We start from the raw sequence: 23275 nt of genomic DNA, 5'->3' as shown, positions 1-23275 counted from the left end.
TGGAGAGATTGAGTTGAAACAGGCACAGGAATACAAGTACTTAGGGATGTGGATTAGTCTGAATGGGTGTAAAAAGGCAAAGAATGAAAAGATGAACATGGCAAACCATTGGTTAGAGCTACTGGGAAACGCGGCAAGGATGAGAGCAAGCAAGTAAGATGTGTTGATTGAAGTGTGGAAGTGTGGTTGTGCCGAGTATAATGTATGGTATGGATGTAATTACATGGAATGAAAATGAAACTGATAAGTCAGAAGTGGGGCAGAATAGAGTAACAAGGATGACACTGAATGCACCTAGGTATAAAGCAGTAGAAGCTTTGAGAGGTGATATTGGATGAAGCACAGTTTTTAATTAAAAGACTTACAAAAACAAGATACAAGATTAGGCTTGAGAGAATGGATGATGCAAGAATAGCAGGGAAGGTGTATCTGTGGAATGAAAGTGCGAGCAAATGGAGGAAGACGTTCATGAGAATGAGACAGGAGTGGATTTGTGTGGGGGATGAGAATGGTTGGGAGAAATCAAAATGAGCGTGAATGGATAGTGAGAATAAGAGGCAGAGTAGGAACTGAATGGAATGCGAGAAAATGGAAAAGTGTGATAGATAAAAGAAGTAAAGTGTGTGGGAATTAATTAATGGAAAAATTAGATGGAACGAAAGAGCACTCCGGAATGGTATAAGGAGAAAGAGGCCGCGATATATGAAAGGTGGTATGATGGATCCTGGGTGGTGATCTTTTCCGAGTTAGGGCATAGTGTATGGATGTGAATGTAAGGAATTACATATGGTTAGAGGCTCACAACAAAGTGTGCCAGATGTGCGACATGGGAGAGGATGAGACGGGGCGCGGGGGGGGGGGGGGGCATGTGATGCTGGAGTGTGAGAGGTATGAGAGAGACAGGAAAACGATGATGCAAGTGATTCTAACTGAGTTAGAAAATAATAGGAATGTAAGAGTGGAGAAGACAAGGAAATGTATGGTGCTGCTGCTGGGATTGTATAGAGGCGAATGAAATGATGACGGAGGCAGTGAAGGAGTTTCTGGAGATAATATGGTGTGCCAGATGTAGGGACAGACAATTAGTTTGGAGGATACTGTTCGTTTTTCTGGTTGCTTTGTCTGTTTTTCTTTTACAGGTGTTGCCGATCCAAAGGCCTATTTCAGGGGTAACCCCGAGCTACCTGTAACATCTTGATCAAGATCAAGATATACAATAGCTATGGCGGCCGTAGTGCTGTGCCGGGGTGCGCTTCGGTCGAATGTCACGGCTTTATTTTTCTTGAGGAACTGTTCCTCGACAACTTACAATGAAAGCACAAGAAGTGACATGCCGGATGTTAGTAACAAGCCCGAACCTGGTGGGTTCGCTAAGGCCTTCGCCAGGTACACTCAGGTCCCCACCGAGGATACTCAACCCACCAAATCCAAAACCTTCCTTTCCTTACTCAGGAATAGTAAGCTGATGCAGGTGAGTCTTCGCCTCCAACACTTTTCATTTATTAAATTAATAATACCAGGAGCAAGTGAGCGACTGTTAAGGGTAGATAATTATCTGGTCTCTTTTGTCGGTCTTTCCGGCTCTTAATTCCAGACCACCATATCAGCATCCACATATCCATAAAGTAGGGGAGAAGAGAGGGTATTTCTGGATAAGAAGTTCGCCCCCATTTCCCCCTCAAACCTCCATAATCCCCTAAACAATCTTGGAGGCCTGTGGGGAATTTATTTATTTATTTATTTATTATTTTTTTGGGGGGGATGAAAAATAAGTGAAATAAGGGAGTTAAAAATCTAAGGAAATTTGCCTTAATATTTCGAATTTCCCTAACCTATCCTAGCCCATAGACCCCACACGGCTTGGACGTTAACCTACCCTAGCCAGTAAGGCTGTGCCCACCCCCTGGACCCTCCTGCTAGGATGTTAACCTAACCTAGCATAGCCTTACTTAATCAAGCATAACCTAATTTAACCTAACCTAATCTAACCTAACCTAACCTAACCTAACCTAATCTAACCTAACTTAGCATAACTTAACCTAACTTGGCATAACCTGCCCTAATGATGGACCTCAAAAATTATGCTGCTATGCCTTACTGGTGTGGTGTGGAGATTCTCAGGGCGATAGAGGTGGGTACAGTTGTGCTGCTTCCTTAAAAAGCACATGGAACCTCTTCCTTATGTCTGTATGTCACATCATTGCTGTTGCTAATTATCTCACATAGTGACTTTTTTCCTGCTGAACACTGGCACTATTTGCTTCATCTCTCTCCACTGGGTAGCCATATTAACAAATGACAGTGAGCCTCTATTAGAACTCCTGATGCATCTCTAAAACAAATGAAAAGTGTAACTGAACCTACCATTGAAAGTTGGCATTGGCGGCCTCAGGAATGGCCTCATGAATGGTAGTGTGTGATTGGAGGGATCAGCTGTATAGATACCATGAAATCCTAATGTGCTGCTACACACGAATCCCAGTTATAAACAAAAGAAAAAGAAAATTATTTCAGTGTTTACTTTTGATTGGTGTAGAGCTCACTGGACTTAGAAAATATAAAATTTCTTCACACTCTTGAGTGCTATTTCAGCCATACTAGACATGTGTACCCCATAATTAAAGAACAATTTCAAAGTGGCGAGCTGTTATAATTAGACAGGTTTTTCAAACCAGTACAGATTCTGCATTCACCTGATGCACTAGAGGTACCAGCCAGCATTGCAGCTCCATTGATGTACTACTGGTTGTAGGCTGTGCTGGTGGTACAGATGTGTCAATAGTATGTGAACAGTGTGAGGTAGAGGCTGGTGGTTCATTAGGTGACAGTGAGGGTGGACAGGCTGGCACTATTGGTGCCATAGGTGATCACGGAGTCTGTACTGGTTTGAAAAACCTAATTATAATTGCTTGCCACTTTAAAATTGTTCTTTAATTATGGCTTCTCAAAGAATTCTGTGATTTCCATAATGAATATTGATATCTCTATTCTTGGTGTGTTCCACTAATTGCAGCAGTGTCCATGCAACCACACACTTCTGATAGTTTTGACAATGTCACCAGCATCTCGTCTTCCTCATCAATGCTGCTACTCTCCTGGGTACTGTGGGATGGCATAGTTTGCTTGATTAAAAATACAGTATTGTACTGTATTTATTCCTCTGTCTTTTGTAATGTAATTGTTGATATTAGCCACTCCTAATGTAAGCTAATGCTTAGTGTCAGTAACTACGTACAATCAGCTTCATTGGACTGATGTTTCCCCCTCTTTTAGTCCGTAGTGCTAAAGTATGTGTGTATTCTCAATTATTCATCCTTTTCTTTGGTAAACTCTGGAACTCCCTGCCTGGTTCTGTATTTCAACTTTTGTATGACTTAAACTCTTTCAAGAGTGAGGTAATGTAATTTTTGACTACTGCTTTTGACTCTGTTCAGGGACTGTCACCACAGTGGGTCTTTTTTTTATTGCAATTTTGTTGCTCTTGGCTGGTGTCCCTCCTATAAAAAAATAAATAAAAATTTAGGGTAAATCTGCTTATATTCATACAGTACTTCAATACTTCTGTATCTTTCAAAGTGCACAAACTTGAGGACCTGATGGGAGGCAGTATTTGGTAATAATCTAGGGTCTTATCTTATCTTTATTCATGTTTTTGTTCCATGTTTTCACAGATCACTTTGGATTATTATACAATGTTAATAGAAAATGGAGGAGAGATGCTTTGTTTACTCATTGTTTTTATATTCATTAAGAAATGTTATGTGATGCCTCTTCTTCCCAACAAACTTTAGAAAATGTGGTGCTGGAGAAAAAAAAAATACAGTTCATCTTATTCAATTTCAGTTTAATACACTTTCCATTTATTTTCTCAAGGCTGCAAAATTATCTTCACCTTTGTCTTGGAGACTGATACTTAGGATTCAGTTAGTGAAAGATAAATGTTCTCTCACTTGGTTCTCTTACCGGGTTGGCTTCCTGTGCCCCAAACATTGGTAAGGTTCTTGGAAAGTTGCACTCTGATGTGCCAGCCCTTACAAACACAAATTTTCCCAAAATCAAATCAACTATACAAGAAAGGCTGGAAAGTGCATCATAAGCAACAATAAAGGATAATCCAGTGAAATAATTGTAATTATATAATATTATTCATAATATTTGGAAAAATAGTAGTTTTACACAATACATCCTGTCTTCTTTTTCTCCTTCTCTGTCCTCAACATGCTTGGGCACCTGGTGGGAAAGTAGGATTTTAGGATCCTTTCACACAGGCATTTTGGTCACACAAATCAGCAGCACTGTTGAGTTGTGAGGCAGAGGCTTCCCGTAGCTTTCCATTGTTTTCGTCAGTGAACTTTCACACAAGTGTTCAATGTGCAGGACTGAAGAGGTGAGTCGTCTGTCCCCTGTGACTGATTGTGGTGATAGTTTGTGTGGAGCCCACTTGTTGGGATAGTGTATGATTCAGCATTGCCATTCCAACCTTGATGTTTCAGCGCCATTTCACTACCAGACTATTCAATGCCACCAAATCAATAATTTATTCAAAGAATTATACTTATTTATGAAATTAGTTTATTTAATTAAAGATTACTAGAAAATTTTTAAATTATTTAAAAGAGAGGGTATTCTTTATTTTTGTGTGTAATAAATTGTGGGCAGTTGCAAGCAGGTAGTCTACTTCATTCCTGTTCCCATATTTAAAAACAGTTTTCATCTTTCATCTGCTCTTTTATATTTTAGTTATTTGATATGAGGTTCATGCCCAGCCAAAATTTTCTCAAAATATTCATCCCATCCCTTTTGGACTCGTTTAAGAGCATAGAGGAAGTTCCATATGGTTGGATACAACATTCCCAGTTTGTCTCATAGTCATCTGTTTGCTGCTTCAGCATGGTTATTGGTTCTATTTCCTCTTTGTAAAGTTTGTTGGTGCATGTTCCACATCTTGGTGGAAAACAATGGTTGTCTTCTCCCAGCTTCCCTCTGGTGTGGATGAACAATGTAATTGTCTTCAAGTCCATTTAAAAGCAGAATCAACTTTCCAGGCAAAGCTGTTGCAAGAGCAACCACATGACCATTAATGTCATCACTTGGTACAAAAGAAAGTTCCATTACCATTTTAGCTTGTAAAGCAAAGTTGGGGTTACTATTATATGAACCCATGAGACCTATACTTTTTATCTGTTTCAGTAAATTTTCTGATAAATAGAACTGACAATCTCTTATTTCTATGTTTGGAAAGCAGTCTTTCATGGTTGCAAAAGCTGCATACTCAAAATTTCAGCTTATGGCATCGGGTTGTGCATTTGTTACCATCTCATTAATCATTTCAGTCATTCTCATATAAGTTACATTTTGCTTATTCTGTAAGAGTGCATATAGTGCAGGATGCACACCATGTTTCTTGACCATGGTGACATACACTTGATAAAAATAAATGTGGTGTAATTGCAAAGGTTCCATCGACATACAAAATGCTTGAAGTTGCTATATGTTCCAGCTGGCTCTCTTACAAAAATAATTATTTTATCGTGGCCCATTTCTCTATCCATCAAACAAGAATTTTCCTCAAATTCTGGTGTGGGTTTATATATTTTGTATTTGTGAGGCAATTCTAACTCTTGAATAGATCTTGGTTTTTCAGGAACTTGGTTGACTTCATCCGGTAAAAAAAATATATCACACATTTTGTAAACAATGTAGTGCTTACTCTACTTGATACCATGAGAGAGAGAGAGAGAGAGAGAGAGAGAGAGAGAGAGAGAGAGAGAGAGAGAGAGAGAGAGAGAGAGAGAGAGAGAGAGCATCTTGCCTTATGGGTGATTTGATACTACTGAGTAGTGACAGGCTTGAGGCTTCTGCTAATCGCAAGACTCAAATATGCCAGGCATACAACCCAGGTTAAAATGAGACGCCTCTCTCTCTCTCTCTCTCTCTCTCTCTCTCTCTCTCTCTCTCTCTCTCTCTCTCTCTCTCTCTCTCTCTCTCTCTCTCTCTCTCTCTCTCTCTCTCTCTCTCTCTCTCTCTCTCTCTCTCTCTCTCTCTCCCAAGGGGACAGAAGACAAAAAAGAATCTGTCCTGGAGGAAATCGCATTCACTCTATCAGCTAAAGTGACCATCTCAACCAGCTGCTTAATAACTTCCCTGTCACACTCTGTGCCAGAATTAGCTGTTCCACCTTTACATGGTGGGAGAGACTTAGGAAGTGCACGTTTCTGTAGACGTTACAAACAAATGAGATTCTCTCTCCTAACAACTGAATGATATCTGGGATCACATAATTTGATACATCCATACACATTGCATTATGCATTACACCAATCAGACTCTTTACAGTCATCTCCCTCTAAGAATTTACAGGTGTCATATAAGGTGGATTTACTACTGGTGTTTACATTAAAGCCATGAGTGCCCCTGGGTGTATGCTAAGCATGGCAATCAGCAGAGGAAGTGTCAGTACAGAGGATGCAACACATGCAATATTACCCTGATACATGTTAGCCACCTTACCTTGAGTCACTGGGTATGCCAGGTTAACAAGCAGAAGGATCAGCAGTGATGTTGAGCTCAAGCAAGCACGTCTGCACTGTCCATCATTCTATAAGACAATATTGCAAGCCAGTTATCCAGACTATGGAAACTGAGCTTGACTTTATCACTGAAGGTCTTGATGGGAAACACAGGAACCCTTGTTATATGCTTTGTATGTTTCCTTATCCTGTCAAATGTTGTCCATCCAATTAGGGTGAATAGCACTGATATTGGTATTTCACTTATGAAAATTTTGCTGTATTTAATACCAGTTATACTTTTGTTCTGCATTTCAGCTAGGAGATCCACAAGGAAAAGTGGTCGAAGGAAGAATCTTTCATGTGGTTGGTGATGACCTCTACATTGACTTCGGGGGCAAGTTTTATTGTGTTTGCTCAAGACCTCCAAAGAATGCACAGTAAGTGTTTATATTTATGGCTCTTATGTTCAATCTAACTTGCATCATACATCAGGTGTGCAGTACCTTAAGCCACCTTTAGATAGATGAAAGAGTGAACTCTCAGTTTTCTGGACCAAAAGTAGGTAGGATTGTCTGTAAAACTCAAGAATCAAGAAAAGGTAAATGTTGAAAATGGTTTACATTTGAAAAAGAATCATACCATACATGCTTTTTAGGTCTTAGAAATGCTTCATCAGATTATATGTAGAATTGAAAACACACACACACACACACACACACACACACACACACACACACACACACACACACACACACACACACACACACACACACACACACACACTTTGACTTACAAGGCATATTTATTTTCATGTAAACTGGATTTGAAATAAATTCAATTAATTCTCAGATGAATTGGTATACCATAATTCTGATGAACTTGACTACATTTTATGTAACCTCAATGTAGCCTCAATGCTCATCTCTGTTTCATTGGCCTTCAAGCCTCTGGTGGATGGTATCCCTTTCCTGGAATACATGACTACTGTGATATCTAGGTAGCCATATACTGATAATCTGAGCCATTTACTGATAGGTCTGAAGGAAGGATGAATAGTTGGGTGAGCTCTGTGCCAGCTGCCCCAGCTGAGATTCAGACTGGGGGCTGTGGATTTGTTGCTAGGCATGCAAGCCACTGCACCATTGAGGTGCTAAGCTTTGTGTGTGTGTAATTCATGATAGTCTTGATTTTTTTTGACTACCAACTGTTACCTTCCTGGAAGGAGCTCAGATGTCATGTAGACCAATCTATGGTTAAAGTAGACATCACACATAGCACACACCCCATCCTTATGCTTAAGGAGGACAGTGACTTCCCACTGTCACTGAAAAATCCATAGTGAAATGAATGGAACACCTGTCAAATGGCAGGCAAGAACATTTTTTTCACAAGGTATGAGGATGTGTATTTACCTGGCTGTATTTACCTAGTTGTATTTACCTAGTTGTGCTTTATGGGAAAAGAGCTATGCTCATGCTGTCCCATCTCCATATGTTTTAATATCCAACTTAGCCTTGAATCCATGTATACTTTCTGCATTTACTATCTCCTCATCCAGACTGTTCCATACATCAATACTTCTATATGGGAAACTATACTTTATGATGTCTCTTTTACAAGCACTCCTCTTCGTCCTCTTTCCATGTCCTCTAGTGTCCTGTGTATCCCAGACCATTAAGTCGCTCCGGTCCACCTCCTCTACTCCCTCATATGCTTTATATATCACAATCAAGTCTCCCCTTTCTCTCTTTTCTAATGTTGGTAGATGTAGCCTTTCCAGTCTCTCTTTATATGACAAGTCCCTGATACTTGGTACCATCTTCATAGCTGCTCTCTGAACTCTCCAACTTCCTTATATCCTTTTTCTTGTATGGCGACCACACTACTGCTGCATATTCTAGTCTAGGTCTTATTGGTGACACGATCATCTTCCTGACCATCTCTTCATCCATATATGCAAAGACCTGCCTTATTCTTCTCAACAAGTTATAGGTTCCTCCTGTAATTTTGCTAATGTGTGTCTCCAGGGTCAGGTTCCCAGTCACTGTAACACCGAGATCCTTTTCCTCTTCTGCTCCATTCAACCATTCAACCACTCAACCATTCAACACATAATTTCCTTTTACTCTTCTTGTACTTTTTATAAATTCTATTACTTTACACTTCTTTAAATTAAATTCCATTTCCCATCTATAACTCCACTTTGATATCTTGTTCAGGTCTTCTTGTAACGTTCCACAGTCCTCTGCACTCTCAATTTTCTTCAGCAACTTTGCATCATCCGCAAAAAGGCTCATGTAGCTGTTCACACTCTCCATCATATCATTTATATAAACTGCAAACATGATTGGTGCAAGTACTGAGCCTTGGGGTACTCCACTTATGACTTCCCTCCATGATGATTTTCGATCTTTTACCACCATTCTCATTTCTCTGTTTGTCAAGAAATTTTCGATCCCCCTTAGCCCACCATTATGCTTCAACTTCCACAACAATTTCTTGTGTGGCACTTTATCAAAGGCCTTCTTCAGGCCTAAATAAACACAGTCTGCCCATCCATCTTTTTCTTGCATTATATCCACCACTCTAGAATAGAAACTCAGAAAGTTTGTAACACACGATCTCCCTCTCCTAAATCCAAATTGTTGCTTTATTATCACTTCATTTCCTTCTAGGTACTGCATCCATTTATCCTTCACCAATCTTTCACACATTTTGCACACCACACTATAGACACAGGCCTGTAGTTTAAGGGCTCCTCTTTACTGCCACCTTTGTAGATTGGCACTATGTTGGCTCTCTTCCATTTAATTTGGACTCTACTTTCAATTAGGGAGCTCTCAATAATATTATGTATTACCCATGTCAACTGCTGATTGCACTCTTTTAGTATCCATCCTGACACTCCATCAGGTCCAGGGGCCTTCCTAACGTCTAGTCCCTCCATCTGTTTCTGGACATCCTCTTCAGTCACTTGGATTTCCTCCTGACCCATTTCCTCACTCATCTCACTCAGCCACACAAGTGTTCTCTCTTTTGTGAATACTGATTGAAAACTCCTGTTCATTATTTCTGCCAATTCAGCCAGATCCTCACACATTTGACCATTCGCCTTCAGTCTGCTTATTCCTTCTCTATTTTTCATTTTGCTGTTCACATATCTGAAGAATAGTTTTGTTTCCTCTTTGCATTTGTCCATAACATCTTTCTTGTAATTTTTCCTTTCTTCTCTAATAACCCCTACATATTAATTTCTTGTAGTTGTGTAGTTTTGCCATAGCTCCTGCGTATTTTTCCTCCGCCATCTATTCCATGCTGTTTCCCTCTCCTCCCGAGCTATTTCACATCTGTTATACCAGTCATTGTTATATCTTCTCTTTGTCTCTACTTTCAGTACATATCTTTTCACTCCCTCTTCATAAATATTGATGAAAGCTTCCCACTTCTTTTTGCACATTACTTGCTGTGATGTGTACTCCAGTCCGCCTTCACCAAAGTATCTCCTTATTTGTTCAAGATTTGACTTACTGTAATTAAATGTTTCACTTTTATAATCTTCACATCTACTTTCCTCTCTTTTCCTCTCTTTTTTGCTTTTTCCTAGTGGACAATTATAGTTAATGTCTTTTATAATATCTGCTTCTTTTGATAATACCAAATCAAGTCTTGATGGCTCCTCTCCTCCTCTGTATCTAGTGTTTTCCTCAACCTACTGTGTTATAATATTGTTCATTGCTAGTTTCAGAACCTTATCTCCCCATGAGTCTTCTCCTCCTCTTGTGTTCCACTCCTCCCAATTTATCTCTTTACAATTAAAATCTCCCATTATAACAATTTTGTTATTTTCTTTAATTTTCTTTACATGCCATTCTTTTGTCTTTCTCAGCAACTGTTCATGCTCTTGTCTATTCCAGGTCTTTATTTTTGGTGGGACATACACCACTGTGACATACTGTCTTCCTCTTCCATTTATTAGTTGTAAGTTTAGGCCTTCCACCAAGCCTTCCGCCTTTTCAACACTCCACCCTGATACCCTTTTTAACAAGCATCATCACTCCACCTCCTCCTTTTCCACATTGTTTCTTGTCCACATATTGCACTTCTTAGTTTAGTTTCTATCTTTGCCATGATGTCTAGTTCATTTGCTTTTATAAATTCATTCACTTCATCCATCACTGAAACTAAACCATCCACATTAGTGTATGCCATGTCCCTCCCTCTCTTACAGCTGTGCCTCTGCACCCCTTATTCTTCACATGTACCACTTCCTCAACCTTAGCTCCATTACTCCAGAAAAAAAAGTTCCCTTTCCTCTTGTGTTCTCTGTTCATTCCTTTCTTTTGCTTCACTTCTCAGTTCATTAAGTTTCTTCCTTTCTTCCTCATTCATTTTTCTTCTAATCCAGACTTGTTTAAACTCGTTACTTTTGGCTAGCTTCCACACATTTGCCAATGTTTCTTCAGTTGCTGTTTGGGATTTTAGTTTAATTTTCAATGGTCTACTTTTTCCTTGATCATATTTTCCAATCCTGTACACCTCCTCTATTTCATCTTCCAGCTTTGTATCCCCTTCGTTTATCACACTCAGTACTAATCAAGCTGTTTTTCTTTATTCTGCTTCTTTTTTATATCAATTTTTTTTATCTCACTTTCTTCCAGGCCAAAGATCATTATACTCTTTTTTTATCTACAGTGTCTCTTACCAGGTTTTCCTTTTCCTTTATCACCTTTATAACCTCTTTTGTCAAGCCTTCTTTACTCCTCTGGTCCTTCACTACTTCTGTATAACTCACTTTTTTCTCCAACTCCTCGCACTTATTTACGGATCTTTCTGCCATTTCCTTAACTTGTTCTTGGCTTTCCTTAATTTTCTTATCCCTGTTTTTGTCTTGGACTTCAATCTTTTTCATCCTTTCCTCCAGCATATTAATTTGTATTTCTCTAGCCTTCATTGTTTTATCCATCATTCCCATTTTCATTTCCAGCATTCTAATTTGGTTTTCCTTTTTGCAGCACTTTCTCTTCATTTTTTAATTCCTTTCTTAGTGTATTGTTTTCTTGTTCCAGCCTCCCATTTCCTGTGTGTGTGTGTGTGTGTGTGTGTGTGTGTGTGTGTGATATGTAATGTATGTGTGTATGTATATACACATAGTAATGTCCTTTAATTTAAATGGCAGGGGAATGAGAGCCATTCAAGTTAGTGAAAAAAAAAACAAGAGTATAGGATGGTATTTCTCAGAACATGTACAATATACATGTGATATATAAAGCCCAGTGTAGAGACTTGATAGAAGTACCATTTTTAAAACCTTAGAAATCATGGTTAACCCATGCAGTCTTTAGTACATATATATAGGTACCTCATAGGGAAGTGTTTAGTACATATGTGTATGATTTCCTTTTTGAGTGATTTTATGGTCTTCAGTTTTGTTTGTATATATAAGATTTGTCACTAACAGTAAGAATATTTTGACTAGTCAAGGGTCAATGTTTTCATATGCATACCTATCCTTTGGGCTCAGAGTTATTATGGACTGAATACTTCTGTAGGAACTGAAACATTTGGGGGCTTTTTTTTTTTTTTTTTTTTTTTTTTTTTTTTTTTTTTTTTTTCATATGCATCAACATGCATATATCAAAGCGATAAAATGAAACTGAAAGCTGTGGTATTGGAGAAGAATATTTTTTTTTGTTATAAATGTTCTGGGACACTCTCCTTGTTGCTTGGAGTTGGCTACACGGGGCAGGCTGTTGTGTTTCCCCAAAAAAACCATCAGTTGAAAAGGTATTTTACTTTCTCTTAGGAAGCGACTTCTCAGATCTAATCAGTAAGGCATGAGAAATAGGAAACAAGACCAGAGTAATCGGAAAGGAGAACTGAAAGTTGTAAAATTCACAATATATTTTATTCTTTGAGAACTGTGGATATAGTAGCATAGCCATGGCCTTGAGACATGGGGTGTTGCCAGATGCACATCTAACCATTTTGTTGAATGTGCAATTCTTGTTTATTTATAGATATTTGTAATGTAAAGAAATATTTATTTATTATAGACCCTATAGGATTGTGGAAAGTGTATGTAAAGGGGAGAATAAAGCTTTAAAAAATATAAATATCATGAGCTCTGAGAAGGGAAAAATCCAAGAATCAAAATATATACAATTTAAGTTGTCTTTTCATGAACATTATTAGTAATAAGTATGTAATAACTGGAAATAGAATGACTATTCTTGTTTATAAACACTGCCATCCTTAATTAACAGAGTGAAAAATTTAATTCTATAAACAAAGGTACAGAATATGAATGAGCTGAATTGCTTAGATATAACTGTAGTATTGATTATTTAACATTTATATACATACTTTAGATGATTTATGAAATGTTCTCTTTCAGGAATTATGTACAGGGATCCAGAGTTCGGCTGCGGCTTCAGGAACTTGAGTTGGCCACGCGCTTTCTGGGATCTTCTTCAGACATGACTCTTCTGGAGGCTGATGCAGTGCTCTTGGGCCTGATACAAACTACCAGAAGCAAATGACTGCATGTAAACTGCTGGTTAGTGGATAAAGGAAATTTTGTAGCATGTTGCATGCAACATATGATAGCATAGTAATATTTCTTCATTGTTATTGGATGTAAATACTCATCCATTGCAATTACCTATCTGAAGGACATGGGTGTAGAACATTTGCATCTCTCTCTCTCTCTCTCTCTCTCTCTCTCTCTCTCTCTCTCTCTCTCTCTCTCTCTCTCTCTCTCTCTCTCTCTCTCTCTCTCTCTCTCTCTCTCTCTCTCTCTCTCTCTCTCTCTCTCTCTCTCTCTCTCTCTCTCTCTCTCTCTCTCTCTCTCTGCCCCTTATCTCTAACAGATAAGGTGGATGGGAGGTGACAGTGAGGAAGGTTTGAGACAAGATGGAAGAGGAAGGGAGAGAAAAGGAAAAAGGGGAGGAATGGACATAACCAGGGAAGGAGAGTACATGGGGCAAGGAAGCAGAAGAAGGGTTAAGAAGGAGGATGGGAGGATAAGGAGAAAGTAGAAAGAATAAATGTAAACAGCAAGGATGGGGAGTGGGTGAACAGGTTACCTTTATCTTTGTTATGAAATTGCTAGGAAATGACAAAAAGCTAAGGAAATGTGCTTATTTTATCAAGTAATTAGATAAAACTGGCATGGTAAGGCATGTATTTTGCCACACTCTAATTCAAGGAAACTAGCCATCAGGGTGGGTTTCTTATTGCACACCTAAATTGATTCCATCATCGAACTGATAAAAATAACAATAAACTGGAAAACTAGGCTTACGTGATCTAGAAATGGTGATCATTCGAGATAAGCTCTTGGCGTCAGCATAGGGAAAGGCAAAAACAATGGGGTGTTGGTTCCCTTCATGGAGTGCCTTCTCGAACCAAGCAATGGAACCTCTTGTAGCTCACATCATTTTAATGGTACCGCTTTAATGACGACAGAATCTCATGTGTGAAGGAGTTTTCAACAATATGGCCCTTAATCTGTAGTGTTTAATTATTTTACATAATATGTACCCCCACAGGTTACAAAAAATCTATTTTTTCCTACCCCAAACAATCCAAAACCATCTCCATAAAACAATGAAAACACTTGAAAGGCACAATTCACCATTTTTAAATTCCCGTGCCAGTGAATCATGTCAGGAATTCCCCCAATATTGCCAGATATACTCCCTGCCCTGCTGATGCACTTTCTATCCTTATTCTTCCAGCAATGTTTTTAGCACATAATGATTACTTTCTTACATAATAAATTATAAATTATCTAAATAAACTAATGCTTCATGTAGAATAAAATGTTTGAACTAAGAAAATCCTTTTTTTGGCTACACATGAGCCACCCAAAACATGACATGTTTATATTTAGGATACTTCTTACACAATTTCTCTTTCTTTGCACTAATGCTATTTACATTTTCCAAGCCATGACACTTTAAAAGTTTGCTAGAGTGTGATACTCTTCAAAACATGGTTCCATGCATTCTTGGCAGTGGTTCTGAGTGTCTCAGCGCAGCTGCTAACTGCGCGTTGTGCTTGCAGACTTAGCAAGCTCTCTGTACTCGTTGTTTCTTGGACTTTGGTGGTGGCTGCATGGTTCATATGAAATGACATCCAGTAAGGCGTCCTGGGTCACCAGAAGCTGAATGATGGCCAGGTGCAGGCTGTTCCAATATACGTTTGCCCAGGAGCTGACGTATTACTTCAATAATAAATGTCTCTAGGTTACCTTTCTTCCCTGACTTTTGCATGTGGAATATGTGTACATTCAGCATGTTAATGTCCAAAAGATGAAAGAAGAACTTCTTGTACCATTTCAGTGTTTTGCAGGCACAATCAATGGAAGAAATCATGGCATCTAACTTGTCAAGAAGTTGCATGTTTACATTGTATTGTTACACACTCGGGTCTTATGATTGGTAGGTGTGTGTGTGGATCCCTTTTCTGAGTAACAACCATTGAGGGGTTGTGAATTGTTGACAGGAGTGACCCTATGTTTATCTTTCCAAACAACAGAGAGGACGTTGTTTGCTTGTTTGTGGACTACATCACCTTTGGCCACTAGAGGCTCAATTACTGGCATATTTTCTTTTTGCCTCTTGACTGTCCTGCAGACACTTGTCTTCCTTGATGAGAGAAACTCAAGAAGTTTAGGTGTTGTCTACTATATCATGAAATTAATAAAGCATTAAAAAGCTACTCCACATTGGGTATTGCATCAATAAGAGAATTTGTTTAGTCTGGAAGAAAAAAATAGCAAAGTCATGCACAGGATTTTATTATTATAAAGCTACAGACAAATACATTGAAGTTTTCAAGAAAATAAGGACTGGACTGTTGTTAAAAAAAGTCAGTCAAGTTTATACAAAAGTTTTAAAGTGACCCTAGACATTCTTAGATAACTATCTTGGATATGGATCTTGCATAAGCAGTATCCAGTTACATATAGTTTTTAGTATAATCCTAAAAGCATACTTTATTACTTAAAATTTGCATATGTTGAAAGTTTTGTAAACCAAATGAGGAAGTGGATGCCATGTCCATTCATATTGCTGTGGAGTGACAGGTGGTGCCCTCCCAGTAACACTAAGTAAACAGGACACCAACCCTATGGATTTACTTTTATATATTATTTTGATACTATGAAACACTCTTTAACATATAAAAGCTATCAGAAACAAATCAATATATTCTGAGATAACATAAAAATTAAATATATATAATCTGTCATATATATCAATCCATAGGGTATCAATTCACATTTATATACAGCAGCATAGGAGCCAACACCAATAAGCAGATATTTACATCACATACAATACATAGAGAAAATTGGATTATACATCAATAAAACTCTTGAATCCTTACATTCCTAAACACACATCTTATGTGGCAATTAGCAAAAGTTTTGTAAAACCTAAGATATCATAAAATACTTTGTACTATGGAATAAAATATCAAGATACACTTCTCAGTAATATGAGGTCCTTGGTTTGCTTCTTGGCAATGGTATAAAAATTGTTCAATATTTGTATAGTTAGATGCCCAAAAGTGTTATTTTCTATTGCATAGGCAATCATGTGATGCATGGTAAAACAAATGTTTAATACAAATGAAAGACAGGTAGTCACTGAAATGTACATGATGCCACCACTCCTCCCTTGGACTCCTGACAGGTGAGGTAGACCTTCCACTACCTAAAAAATTATATAACAAAGATTTCTCAGTGTTACTTAAATACAACTTAGTTCTTGAGTTAATATTCCTGGTTCTGGTAAAATGTACTATTATACTGATTGCTCCACCTCTTGGCCAGACATTACTGACTTTCCTGAAGACTCTTCTTCTCTCTGCAATTTTTCTTTATATAAAAAATAAGTTAATTAAACATCAAGCAATTCTACATCCACTAATTCTATCACATGCAAGATTTTGGTCAGAGACAAATGCGCACTCAAAGGCCATGTTGTTTCATGTTTTGATATTGATGGTCATTCTGTGGGAGTGTTTTGTCATAATCACTTAAGTTGGTCTCATGGAGTTCTGAATTTGTTTTAAGCCCCTCATTGTTTTGGACTACATATATGGCAACTGTAGCACCAGAAGTAAAGAGAGCCATCTGTGTTTTATGATATACATAATATGTATATATTAAAATGCTATGGTTTCTCCATAGGTAAATCTAACTCTAAGTATTTAGAGATCATTAAGTTATAAAATCTATTTAAAGCACTCTTAGTGGTAGCCACTGACACCACTTTTTTTTTCAGAGACCAAGATAACATTGGCCAGTAGGAAGTTACTGATCTGAAGGTGGTGAATATTTATACTATCTTGTACTTCACATCCTAATAAAGGAATGAGTACCAGTATACCACTCACAGAAGTTTACATGGAAAAAAGCAAGTAACTAAAGTAGACTATAATGCATATAAAACATGGTTCTGAAAGACTCATCAGACTGTGGATTCTTATGAACCTGTTTCATCAAACTACCTGAAAAAAAAAAATGAGCATTTAATAGCCTCTTGGTATCTATTTGTGTACTCTCAGTTATAATGATATGCAACTGAAAAATAAAACTTGACATCACAACACAAAGCTGAATGAATGTACCATGATAAAAAAAGGTGGCAGTGGTGTTGTTCCAACTTAAGTAAAATGAGGTACAGTACAGTCAGCCATGTCAAGGAATCACTGCTGCCACAGCATTAGGCATAGCTCTTGCCTTTGAAGCAGCCATCACACAAGTCCACTAAAGTAAAACTGTTATGCAGTGGAAAATCAATAAGAGCAATGTGATTTCAGTAGACAGTATTACCTGTACAACATTAATGATATACAGCAAATTCAATTATGTGATAGCATTTTATTACTTCCCAGCACAGATGATTCTGTTGTCACCACCAGTGAAACCTTCCAGGAAGCTTTCAGTGTTTGAATACTAAAACAGTTGAATGGACATACTCCTCAAAACCATCTAGATATGCATGCAGTTGATGGAAGTTTTAACTATGACAATGATATTTAACTATGACAATAAATATCATGAAACTGTAGAGACTGGGTCTGCTAGTGGGATCTGAGTTACTATGCCGAGAAAGGACTATTGTCAGCTGTCATCATGGGAAATTTTTTAGGAGGCAACTTTAGCCACTAATAAATTTATTCAGATTATATATTTTCTCATTCAAATTAAGTGAATTTGCTAAAATAAGCATGGCTTCTGCAGGAAGAAGTGATTAGGGCAGTGATCTTGTATTTTTGCTGTTTTTATTTATTTTTTTATTATTTTTTTATTTTTTTTCAAAACTATTTTGAGAATTTTGAAACTTAAAAAAAGTAAAGGTGATCTAGTACATTTCATGCAGCTCACAATGTATTTACCTAGGTAGTGTTTTCCTAGTTGTGGCATGAAGGAAATCAGCTGTACTTGTATTGTCTGTCTCCATGTCTACTAGAGATATGATGATAGGAACTGCAAGTTGTGTCATTGCACTTGGGCAACCTATCTGTCAACATAGTTTAAGTGTGTGTGGAACTGCAAGTTGTGTCTTTGCTCTTGGGCAACCTATCTGTCAACATAGTTTAAGTGTGTGTGTGTCTGTGTGTGTGTATGTGTGTGTGTGGAATATACTAAGTAATAAAGGTTGTCTTTGTCTTTGCTAGTGGGTGATATTATCTAAAAACATTACAGTAGTAAGTAATTTGGTGTTTTGTTAATAAATTAGCAAGGTTTGTCTTTGTGCCTTGTACACACTAGCTGGAGAGAGAGAGAGAGAGAGAGAGAGAGAGAGAGAGAGAGAGAGAGAGAGAGAGAGAGAGAGAGAGAGAGAGCATGGCTGAAGATAGCACCACTCGTGTGGCCTATTTGTGTTTTTTTTTATGTTTTTAATTGTATTTTTACATTGGAAATAATTAGGACCTGTGAGATCTGTAACGCTTCAAGCAAAGATTCCTGCAGATACCATTGCTTAGGAGTTGTGAATCAATGCAGTCCTCACAACACTAGATTATCATTAACTCAAAAGTTTTATATGTGTATGTCACATACTTGTTGTATATGCCACAAAGTTAATTAGTAGTGTTTGTAAGTTTGTAATGGACACCTTGCTACATTTATCTTGAGCATTGTGAGATCCAGTCTGGTAACTCTGACTAAACTTCCTGCCTTGGAGTCATGTCAAGCCTTCAGACAGTATTAGGACTTGCAGTTCCAAAGTGATGGCAGTTAGTCATCTCTGCCACCAGCCTAATTTTATAGAAATTATATAATATTTAAATGAGCATATTATCACTTACAATCATATATATTTGCTAATGTACAAATGGCAACCAGCTGATGTTCACATCTTGTTTGAAAGAAACTGCTATTGCTATTTTATTGTTGATGATTTTTATACTCTCATTTATTAGGGTTTGACAGCAAAAAATAATTGCACAAAATTACATGCATTTTCTTCCATCTAATTTGAGCTGAAAATTGTGTTACTTGGGAAATGTGTGTGTGTGTGTGTGTGTGTGTGTGTGTGTGTGTGTGTGTGTGTGTGTGTGTGTGTGTGTGTGTGTGTGTGTGCACTAAAGGAAAATAAAGGTTAATGTTGCACAATTTACAATTAAAAATCACGTATGATGTGTTTGGCAAAAAGATTAATTTTTTAAATGTCATTATTCTGAACTGCAAGGATTCCGATACTTAATCATTAACACAAGTGTTTGTAGTCAGAATCACACTAACATACTGCTCCCATTTTCAGAGTAATCATCTTCTGTCCCCTGCGTTCCTGGTACTCCCTATCGAACTCAACAGGAATATATATTGAATGCAGAACAAAATTACATAAAATTATTGGCACACTGATCAGTTGCTGAAAGATTACAGTATATAATACAACCTCTATGATGAAAACAGAGCCATCAGCCTGCTGACAAGTAGGAGGATACCACAACCATTATCATGAGTGAGAAATTGATGACCACATATGCTGGATTTTGATAACTTTACTAAGCAAAAGGAGGTGGAAGTAAAGGTTGCTGACCAATGAAGATGAAGAAAAAAAAGTTAAATTCAAATTAGAGCATATTTTCACAACTGTGATAGCTACAGAGAACTATGAAATGTTCATTTGCTTGCAAACCTGTCTCTGATATAATGAAAGCAGATCCAGACAGCAGTTGTGTACTGTATTTTCTTCAGGACATGTTACTGTCAAACCATTAGTAATCCATGTCTTGCAAAAAAAAAAAAAAAAAAAAATCCTTGCTGATTTAATTCTATGAGAAATATTTCACTTGCTGATCACCTATATGATAAATTTTTCACCTGCATCCTAAAGTAGGTTACACATCTCACTAAATTTTAATGAGGGCTGTCATTGGATGACTTTGTCTATAAGACCCACCTTCCTCCTCTTGTACCTTTACTTATGGTACAGACTGTTATGAGTTATCATTAAGGGAGAGGGATCCCTCCAGACCCATTCACTTTTTGAGAACTGTAGTCTCTCTCTCTCTCTCTCTCTCTCTCTCTCTCTCTCTCTCTCTCTCTCTCTCTCTCTCTCTCTCTCTCTCTCTCTCTCTCTCTCTCTCTCTCTCTCTCTCTCTCTCTCTCTCTCTCTCTCTCCACACCTTCCTTACAATGTTCCATCTACTTGCCTCTTTTTTTTTTCTCTCTCTCTCTCTCTCCCGATTATTGTAAAGAGGTTACTGGTTCATATAAAATGTGATTGTTCAAGGATTGGGTGCTAATGATCAGTGAAGAAATAGGTGAAGCAGCCTAGGAGGGTGACAGAATATGACACAGTCAATGTTGCAAAAAATTGTTGGTAATTTCAGCTTTGCAGACAAAACAAGGATTTGATTTTAATGATGACATGATTTGAAGTATTTCTGACCTCTCCAGGGTGAGACTTGTGACATTATGTGTCCATACCTCCATCACAAAAATGCCTCACCCAGTTCCTCACTGATCACTCATTCTCATCCACTGCCAAAATGCGAGGAAAACTGTCAGAAGACCGTGTCCAGCAACAATGTCCCCAGACATACATACATACACAGAGTTGATAGGATGCTAAGTTGGGAGCAGTTTTTGATCATGGGAAGGAGAGAGAGAGAGAGAGAGAGAGAGAGAGAGAGAGAGAGAGAGAGAGAGAGAGAGAGAGAGAGAGAGAGAGAGAGAGAGAGACTACTCCAAGGTGACTGGGTCAGGAGATGCCCCTTCCTTAGTGATAACTCAATCATGATGGTGCCTGATGTGGACAAATTACACTGCCTCATTCTGTAGCATGTCTATGATAGGGTTACACTATGCGGCTGTGGCTTGCCAGCTTCCTCTTCCAACAACTAATGAAGAGTACTTTTGCAAGGAGGAAAAAGGAGAAATGAGGCTAACTGACCTGCAATGGAGGCAGATTCACAAAATGACATGTGACGGTACAAGTTAAAACAAAATGTCTATCCACCTTGCTGCCATTTACACATATGTAAATTTTTGACAAGACATGGGATATTTGAGTGCATTAACAAAACTCATAAGAGTGCTACCATAATGACTTGACTGCCCATTTACTAGTAAACTTTTAAATGGGACACTGAGTAAGTACACACTCAAGGGGTTATGACAGTGGTGCTATTCCTTATCACCAGTTTGGAAGTACATAAGAAAATTAAATGCAATGCAAAGTAATAAAACTTTGAGAAATGTAATGTAGTATGTGAATATTATCACACAATGTTCACAGCATATATATATATATATATATATATATATATATATATATATATATATATATATATATATATATATATATATATATATATATATATATATATATATATATATATATATATATATATATATATATATATCTCTGGTCTTGATACATCAATTTGCACTATGGTGAACATGGCTAAGTACTTCTAAATCTACCAAAATTTCAATAGAATATGTAATGTATCTGGTTTGTTAAATTAAAAATAAGAGAAAACTCTCCTATATTCTCTCAGTGAGTCAAATTCCACAATGGGCATCAAAATAGTATTACAGTTTTTTGTACATTTCAAGTGCTTAGATTCTATGCTCATCAAACACTTTACATCATGATATTCTCTAATGTTAAATTAATGTATAGTGTGAGAGACTATACTCCACCTTATTTTAACCTAATGAAATTTTAATTTTTGCCTTATGTCTTAGTTTCTCTCGCCAAAAATTTAGTAAACTCTGCAATACATTCTAAAGATTTGTTGCCTTAACAGTACACAAATTACATGTAAGAGTCTATTCAAGTCTTACTGTCATGCATCATGGTCATCACTGACGGACATCTATCTCTTAACATTAGTGATGCACATGTGGAAGCCTTTATCTAGCCTGTTATCAAATACTCTTTAGTATGATAATCATGCAACAACCAAATTTCCCTCAATTGCTATGATTTTTGTAATGTTACATTGTCTTTTGTAAATAATTTACATTGTGATGACCAATTCATCATAATCTTATCATATCTAGATACATTATGAATGTAAATAAATATATTCTCTGTTTATCATTTGGTGATCCAAACCTCAAAGTGGCAGTGATAAAAGACTTTCAAGAAGCCTACCTTTCAGTGTCCATCAGCTTTCCTTTCTACAAAGGAAGGCTACTGTACTCTTTTCATCATGTAACAACAGCATCTGAACAGTGATCCTTCTAGTGGACAATCGTTGTCCTCAAGCTTCGGCACCAGAGTTCTTCACAGACTAATGCAAAGGACAGAATGTGCCAGAATGTTAACATGATACTTTAAGAATGAACCACTGAGTCAGTGGCTGCCACAGGTACCTTACTCTCCAAAACGACTGCAAGCCTTTTTCCACTTGCACTGTGTGCACCACAGATCCCGCTGCTCCATGCCATACACCTTGCGGCACTTTCGACTCTCTCCATTTCGCTTTCCCCGTCCAGGTGAGGCTTTGGGGGAAGAGCTTACTCTGACCTTGGCCCGACCTGAACTCTGTAATAAAAAAAATATATTTAACAAAATGTTAAGTAACAATGATTAATGACAATGCATGTATCAAGAACTGAAAGTATTTAAGGGCTGCTCAGAAACAAGTCTCTTACTGTTATGTAAACAATAATTAATATAAAATCATAAAATTAGTCACTGAATAATTAATGTGCATGTGTGATTCCCTTTTATGATGACAGGAGTATGTGATGAGTAGGAGAATGTTTTAGAGGTCAACTAAGTCAACTAAGTGCTATAAGCAAGGTGATTAAAAGGACTGAAGGACTGAAAAGCATGCAGAGATCATTCGTATTTAGGATTGCATGTTGCTGTGAATAGAGGGACTGATGTAGAGGTGAAATGTAATATGCATGATGTAGAAAAGATATGGGAATGAATGAAAGAATAATTAAGCAAGAAACAAAAAACTTAAGGGACTGCTACTGTTGGAAGAGTTAGTTGACCAATCAAAATAGGGAATATTATGGAGACCTGTGGATGTACAGAGAATGGAAGAGTAATAGGTGAAGAATATAATCAGATATGATGCAAGACTTTGGAGACTAGATATAAGATTGAAAGTGTGAAGAAATTAGTTGCAAATATAAAGCAAAGGAGAGTGGTTGGGTATAGATGGAGAGAAAAGTTGTAAATGCATGAAATTACATGATCCTTCATTGGGTTTGATCAGGTAATTGGTTCAGGTGTCAGGACTGAATCACTCAATTATCAAATTCT

General features: G+C 37.5%; 2 protein-coding genes across 7 annotated transcripts in view; one reads left to right on the top strand and one right to left on the bottom strand.

The window, feature by feature from the left end:
* Positions 1–1195: 1195 nt before the first annotated feature.
* LOC135104607 (small ribosomal subunit protein bS1m-like) lies at positions 1196–19808 on the top strand. 4 transcript variants are annotated; one of them, XM_064012145.1, is made up of 4 exons: positions 1196–1471; positions 6828–6949; positions 12907–13068; positions 19295–19808. In XM_064012145.1, the coding sequence occupies exons 1-3, from the start codon at positions 1223–1225 to the stop codon at positions 13049–13051; spliced, it is 516 nt and encodes a 171-aa protein (XP_063868215.1). In that variant the 5' UTR covers positions 1196–1222; the 3' UTR covers positions 13052–13068; positions 19295–19808. The 4 variants fall into 4 exon arrangements, with proteins under 4 accessions (XP_063868215.1, XP_063868207.1, XP_063868209.1 ...); XM_064012137.1 differs by having other exon boundaries at positions 16808–19808; XM_064012139.1 differs by having other exon boundaries at positions 14580–19808.
* Positions 15300–23275, bottom strand: part of LOC135104575 (zinc finger protein 704-like) — a 105538-nt gene continuing 97562 nt past the window's right edge. For all 3 annotated transcript variants that reach the window (XM_064012131.1, XM_064012132.1, XM_064012133.1), the window contains one exon: positions 15300–22540. In XM_064012131.1, coding sequence (XP_063868201.1) covers positions 22370–22540 — 171 coding nt within the window. In that variant the 3' untranslated portion in view covers positions 15300–22369. The remainder of the gene's footprint in view (positions 22541–23275) is intronic.

The sequence above is a fragment of the Scylla paramamosain genome, chromosome 1 (genome assembly GCF_035594125.1).
Source record: "Scylla paramamosain isolate STU-SP2022 chromosome 1, ASM3559412v1, whole genome shotgun sequence".
Lineage (NCBI taxonomy): Eukaryota > Metazoa > Arthropoda > Malacostraca > Decapoda > Portunidae > Scylla > Scylla paramamosain.
This window is presented reverse-complemented; position numbering and strand designations above follow the sequence as displayed.